Here is a 7383-nt window from a genome sequence, read left to right on the forward strand (position 1 = left end):
AAAAAAAAAAAAAAACAAAGACTATGAAATACCAACTAATCTTGTGGCTGTAGCCCAGTAGTAATGCTGGTAGACTCTTCAACAGCGGGTATATGTACAGCTTACTGTTCATGGGTGGTGACAGAACACCTCCGCTTTGAAGACACCACTGTCAGAATAACAGAAGTGTGAAAAATACATCGCAAGGTTTTGTTTTTGTTTTTTAGGTTTATTTAATTTCAAGTGTGTATCTGTATGTCTGTGTTTACATGTGTACACTCAGGTACCAGAAAACGGTTTATGAAAAGAATTTATAAGCTACTCCATGTGGATGCTGAGAACTGAGTCCAGTTTCTCTGAAAGATCATCAACTGCTCTTAACTACTGAGCAATCTCTCCAGCCACTTCAATTTTGTTTTTATTTGTTTTATTATCATTTTTAATTATGTGTTGGGTAGGTCTGTTTGTGGGTATGTGCACAGGTAGTTGTCAACTGCAGAAGTGGTGCTGGATATCAAACTCATGTTCCCTGCAAAGGCATACACACTCCTTTAATTTTTTTGTTTTTTTTTCGAGACGGGGGTTTCCTCCATATAGCCCTGGCTATTGGGAATTCACTCAGTAGACTAGGCTGGCCTCAAACCCACAGATCCGCCTGCCCCTGCCTTCTGGGTGCTGGGATTAAAGGCGTGTGCCTCCACCACCCAGCTATACTACACCCTCTTTTTTTTTATTTTTTTATTTTTTGAGACAGGGTTTCTGCATAGATTTGGTTCCCGTCCTGGAACTAGCTCTTGTAGACCAGGCTGGCCTCGAACTCACAGAGATCTGCCTCCCGATTGCTGGGATTAAAGGCGTGCGCCACCACTGCCTGGCACTACACCCTCTTTTAACTGCATTTTTTTCTTTCTTTCTTTTTTTTTTTTTAAGATTTATTTACTATGTATACAGTATTCTGCCTGCCCGTATGCCTGCAGGCCTGAAGAGGGTATCAGATCTCATTATAGATGGTTGTGAGCCACCATGTGGTTGCTGGGAATTGAACTCAGGACCTTTGGAAGAGCAGCCAGTGTTCTTAACCATTGAGCCATCTCTCCAGCCCTTTTAACTGCATTTTAACAGCCTACTTCCTTCGGTTTTATTTTTAAGGAAGAGAATTATGTCCAAATTTTCCAACACTAAAGTTAACAAGTCATATTTTGCCCCAAGGCGGGGGTAACACCTATAACGAAATAGAACAAAGTATAAACAGTTCATTTCCCTTTACACTACCAAATAACCATATTAGTATCAGGAAATTCTGAGGACTACAACTACAGATGAAGAGGTTTAAAGCTTTTATTTGCAATTGGTTCACTTAATGTTCTGGAAATTTACATAAAGGTGGTAAAATGAAATTGTGAAAGTCTAACTTGGAAAGAACTATATGGCTAGTATATTTCATATTCTATCACCAACTTTTCAGAGAAAAACACTGAATATTGACAACAAATAGAATAAAAAAATCACTCCATATAACAATATTTTAGAGGCTGGGGAAGTACTTTTGATTCTCTTTGGGTTTTTCTGAAATATCCTAACTATGTTAAAAGTAAACATAGATAAAAAACTAATATAACCTAAGAATACTTGCTGATTTGACCCCAATTGTATACCATAATGTCACAAGGTAAAATTTTCTAGGCATTAAACAACAAACACTAGTTTCTTAAATCTAGAACTTACTATAAAGAAATTTTAACATTTGATAAGCTAGTATCATGAATATTCATGTTATCCTATTTTGAAAGGTAGAAATAGCTACCAATGCTAAACAGCTTTAAACATAATTTTTCTAATTTTACTGTCAATCTAGGGTTTTTTTTCCTCTTCCTTTTTGTTTGTTTTTTGGGTTTTTTTTTTGTTTGTTTTTGTTTGATTTGTTTTTGAAGACAAGGTTTTTCTGTGCAGCTCTTGCTGTCTGGGAACTCACTCTGTAGACCAGGTTGGTCTCAAATTCACAGAGATCTGCCTGCCTCTGCCTTCTGAATGCTATGTTTAAAGGTGTGCACCACCACTGGCCAGCTGGAACTTTTTCATTTTTCATTTTGATTTTTAAGACAGGGTCTCTATGTAGTACTGGTTGTTGTGGAACCTGATATACAGATGTGGCTGGCTCCAAAGCACAGAAATACACCCATCTCTGCCTCCTAAGTGCTGTTATTAAAGGCATGTACCACCACATCCATCTTTTCTTTTTTCCACCTATGATCTAGGTGTACCATACTACTAACTACCACAATGAATTACAGAGAATTTGTAACTATTATACATTAGGTTAAGTGCTATAGATATTTAATGCAACTTCATAATAATCCTGTAAGTTTATGAGATTTTGTAGATGACGCTGAGAAATTCATTAACCTCCTTCTGACTTCAGATTCTAAGGGTTAATGAATTTAAAAACACAAGCATGTAAATTACACAAGTTTGTATACGTATATAATTAAGTCAATTTTCTATATTACAATACCCTGTCACAATCCTTTTTATTTTTTTATGCTTTCCAAGACAGGCTTACAACAGTCCTGGCTATGTGCCACCACCGCCCATCCAACACAGTTAATCTTAAAACTGGCTTAATAATTTTATTATTGTTTCATCACAGAACAGATTATCTGCAATATTAGAAGTTACAGTAAATCCTGATCCTAAATTATTCTAACCTTAAAGAAAAATTTCATTATAAAGAAACATTATCTAGAAGCTTGCTTACTTGGTTGCTTGGGGTTGGTTTGGTACTAGGGCTGAACCTAGTGCCTTCAATACTGGGTAAATCCTCTCTAGTCCTGGACTATGTTCCCAAACCATAGCTGCTTCTTTTAAGTAGTTGCTTTCCTAATGTGTATTCAAATCTAATTCTTTTTATACAGAACTACATTCCAAATTCAAACCGCATTTCTTTTTGTGTTTTTTTTTTTTTGGTTTTTCGAGACAGGGTGTCTCTGTGGCTTTGGAGCCTGTCCTGGATCTAGCTCTGTAGACCAGCCTGGTCTCGAACTCACAGAGATCTGCCTGCCTCTGCCTCCCAAGTGCTGGGATTAAAGGCGTGCGCCACCACCGCCCGGCTTCAAACTGCATTTCTGACCTCATAGAAATAGCACAAAATGTTACTAAATTTTATAAAAAAATAATATATCCACAATTATATTCTATACCAAACTATGACACTACTAATGAAATTAAACAAACAAATACAGGAGAAAACTTACCAATCTAAAGAAAATTTTGAAAACTGCACTGTGTAGCGTGGAACAACACGACGAACTCTCCGAGGGGATCGCTCTCTTTCTCTCCGGGGTGACCTCTCCCGGGAACGTTTCCTCTGAGGTGATCTTTCTCTGGATCTGCGTCTTTCTCTGTCCCTTTCACGACTTAAAGCAAGGATGTCTAAAATCACTCTGGGATCAACAGGATGGCCCAGCAGGTATAGGCTCTGCTATCAGGCCCGAGGACCCGAGTTTCATTCCCAGAACCCACATGGTAAAAGAAGAACAGACATCCCAAGTTTTCCTCTGACCTTCACATATATACTATGGCATAGGAACGAACAGATGCAAATTAAATAAATGTAGTAAAAATAAAATCACTAATATTTATTGGTATTATTAAAAGGCTCTTGCCAGGCACGGTGATATACATCTTTAATCCCAGCACTCAGAAGTCAAGAGAATTTAGAAGTTCCAGGCCACTCAAGGTTATATAGCTAAACACAAATGAATAGTTCTTTGAAATATTTTTCTTTCCTTTCCTTTTCATTTCTTTTTTGACAGAGTCTTGTTATACAGACCTGGCTGGCTTGGTACTAACTATGTAGTCCAGGATGGCTTTAGGCCTTGAACTTACAGCAACTTCTCATTTATTTATTTTATTCATATAAGTATTTTGTCTACATGTAGGTGTGCGCCCCCTGCATGCCTGAGAAAGGCAGGAGAGAGACTGAGAAACCCCTGAACTGCCACCATATAGATGCTGGGAACCAACCCTGGGTCCACAGAAGAGCAGACAGTGCTCTTACCTTTAAGCTGTTTCTCCAGCCCACAATGTTACTTTCAAACATACCTTCGGTCATCTTTCCTATTAGGTACTTGATCCCCTCTGTCATTCCTTCCTGAAAATCTAGACGGTGGATCTAATCTCCGTGCCGGCTGAGGCTGAGACACTATACGGACAGGAGGCTGCAATAAGCCAGCTTTAAAAGATACAGAAGAAAAAATTTAAAAAGTTGTTAAACGAAGCTCAAAATACATCACAAGGCCCAGTAAGATAAAGATAACTAAGTAAGTGGGGTTCACCAAAGCTATCTGTTTCCCAAGACAACAAAATATAGTTATTTCTAAGGAAGAGATTGTATCTGGCGATTTGTCCCTGGTACTGAAAACTAAAAATTTTCTTTTTCAAATAATATAGTTATCTATTTTTCCACATAGAACAATAAAAGTCAATTTCTTTAGTACAATGGAAGCAAAATAGGGATAAATCTATGCTAAAAAGTAGAATATAGCCAAGTGGTACTGGCAGCGCACTCCTTTAATCCCAGCACTCAAGGTAGTCCAGCATGGTCTACAGAGTGAGTTCCAGGACAACTACAGCTACACAGAGAAATCCTATCCAGAAAAATAAAGCAAAACAAACAAAAAGTAGAATGTGTATCAAAGTTCTTTGCTACGTGTGATGGTTCATGCCTTTAATCCTAGCACATATGGGAGACAGAAGCAGGTAGATCTTTGTGAGTTCAAATCTAGCCTGGTCAATGTAATAAATTACAAAACAGTCAGGGCTAGAAGGTGAGACCTTATCACAAAACATAGCAAAAAAACCCAGCAGAATTCTAATGAATTCTTTGGCTCAAGTCTAAAACCATGAATATTGACTATACTCAATCAGAGGAAAAGGGAAGCAGACCAAAGAATGGATTCTTTTTCATGGCTGGCTGGTCTTCTGTTATTACAACTAGCCTGGTGTGTGTATGGGGGGGGGGGGGTGGTGCTCAAGACCAAACCCAGGCCCTTGCCTATCTGAAACAAACACTGTACTTCAGAGCTGCATCTTAGGCCTCATCAAATATATTTTTATTTTATTGACCCAGTTTTCAAAATATCTTATGTGTGTTAAAGTTCTTTGCCTGTATGTATATATTTATACCACATTTGAGACTGATACCCTTGGTGTCAGAACATATTCTAGACAATGAAAAATTTAAATTCTCATTTCCTTTTTAACATCTCATAATTCTATAAAGATTTTAGACTATATTTTAAAACAAAAGGAAACAGAAAAACAACTACAAAGGCACTTTTCAGCCAGGCAGTGGTGGCACATGCCTTTAATCCCAGTACTTGAGAGGCAGAGGCAGACAGATCTCTGAGTTTGAGGTCAGCCTGGCCTACAGAATGTGTTCTATGACAGCCAGAAATACACACACAAAAAAACTTGTTTCGAAAACCAAAAGAAAAAAATAGAGGCGGCGGGGGGACAGGGACGCGACATTTTTCTTTTAAAATTTGCTCAATATCAGAATTACTCAAACTATGACCTAGAAATCAAGGGCTACAATTTGCCAACACCTGAAGTATATACACTAAATCAATGAATACTATGGAATAAGATAGCCGGAGAATATTAAAATACCAGTTGGGAGATTATTCATTTGCAGGGGGGAAAAGGATTCCTTTAAACCAGAGGAATCTCTGGTTAATGACACCTGCAAATAATCAAATTCCATATTAGTAACATTGGGATAACTGAAAGCATCTAAAATGATGCAGCATGGCCTAACGGTGGTGGTGCCTTTAATCCCAGCACTTGGGAGGCAGAGGCAGGCAGATGGATCTCTGTGCATTCAAGGCCAACCTAATCTACACAGACTGAGTTCCAGAACAGGCTCCAAAGCTACACAGAAAAACCCTCCCTGTCTTGAAACACCCCAAAGAAGGAAAAAAAAAAAAAGAGGCAGCATGCGTTACAAAGCCATAACCAATGCTTGCCAAAGAATTTGAACTTAAACATGACAAAACATTAATACACATAAAATAAAATCTACAAACAATGACAAAAACAAACAAACAAACACAAGAAGCAATGATACATTATATTTAATACCTTTCTGCTGTGGCTGCTGTAGTAAGGGCTGTGGTTGTGTCTGCAATAGTGGCGTAATAGAAGCAGCGGATATCTGGGCCTGCAGTAATGACTGGGGTTGGGGCTGTGCCTGAACACCGAAGGTTGTCTGTGGCACAATCGGCTGAATTACAGCAGTAGGAGTCTTCAGTAAAGGTTGGGTTTGGGACTGATTCTAAAAACAAACCAAAATAAATAAATAGAAAATTTCTTTGAAAAGAAATTACATTGTAAACCAGCAAAGTCAAGTATCAAGTTTCTATTGCACTTTATTATGTACCTGATTTGGTAGTGTTTGAATTCTTTGTGCATTCCATTTAAAAGGCATATTAGGATTGTAAGTTGCTTCAACCAATACTCTATCACCAACTTGGGGAGTTTTCCCTTTAACAGCACTGGGGGAAAAAAAACAACATAAATATAAACACAAGAAAGATTATACCAAAATGACTTAATACTATTGAAGAGCTCTTAACACAAAAAAAAAAATTATATATTTTTGTTTGTTTTACTTCTCTTCTTTAGGAAACAGGATCTCTTTTATGGAGCCTTCGCATACCTAGAACCTCTGTATACCAGGCTGGCGTCAAAGAGATCTGACTGATGCTGCCTTTCAAAGATTATAGTGATTTTAAAGTATATTACAACTAAAATGGAAGCCTGGATAGTATTATTTATCTTTTAAAAGTGCTTTTAGATTTATTTAATTTTATAAATGTTTTGCCTGTACATAAAAATGCAGACCATACGCATGCAAGGGCCCATTGAGCTCAGAAGGGTGTCTGCTCCCTGGAACTAGATTTACAGGTGATGGGAACCAGACTTGGGTCTCCTGTAAGAACAAGTGCTTTAAACTACTGAGCCATTTCTACAGACCTTAAAAGATTTATTTTTATTCTTAATCATCCATTATGGGTGTCTTGTGGATGTGCTTAGACAAATTGGTACCCTAGAAGTCAGAGATATCAAATCCCCCTGGAGCTAGAATTATAGGAGCCACCTGATATGCTGGGAATTGAAGAGTTGTCTTTTGCAGGAGTGTGGAGTGCCCTTAACTGCAGAGTCATCTCTCCAATCCTAGACTCACTTTTTTTTTTAAATAAGTGGAAAGAGCTTGCTTGCTTTCTTTCTTTCTTTCTTTCTTTCTTTCTTTCTTTCTTTCTTTTTTTTTCCTTTCTTAAAGATTTATTTATTTATTATGTATACAACATTCTGCCTCGATGTATGCCTGCACGCCAGAGGAGG

At 37.8% G+C, this 7383-nt stretch overlaps 1 protein-coding gene across 4 annotated transcripts in view; it reads right to left on the reverse strand.

Moving 5' to 3' along the window:
* The window catches only part of Ccar1 (cell division cycle and apoptosis regulator 1), a 52397-nt gene that overhangs the window by 30746 nt on the left and 14268 nt on the right, over positions 1-7383 (reverse strand). For all 4 annotated transcript variants that reach the window (XM_005360113.3, XM_013351182.2, XM_005360114.3 and 1 more), the window contains exons 7-10: positions 6419-6533; positions 6121-6313; positions 4081-4210; positions 3231-3392 (exon numbers count right to left, since the gene is read on the reverse strand). In XM_005360113.3, the coding sequence (XP_005360170.1) occupies positions 3231-3392; positions 4081-4210; positions 6121-6313; positions 6419-6533 (600 nt within the window). The remainder of the gene's footprint in view (positions 1-3230; positions 3393-4080; positions 4211-6120; positions 6314-6418; positions 6534-7383) is intronic.

Source organism: Microtus ochrogaster, linkage group LG2 (genome assembly GCF_000317375.1).
Source record: "Microtus ochrogaster isolate Prairie Vole_2 linkage group LG2, MicOch1.0, whole genome shotgun sequence".
Lineage (NCBI taxonomy): Eukaryota > Metazoa > Chordata > Mammalia > Rodentia > Cricetidae > Microtus > Microtus ochrogaster.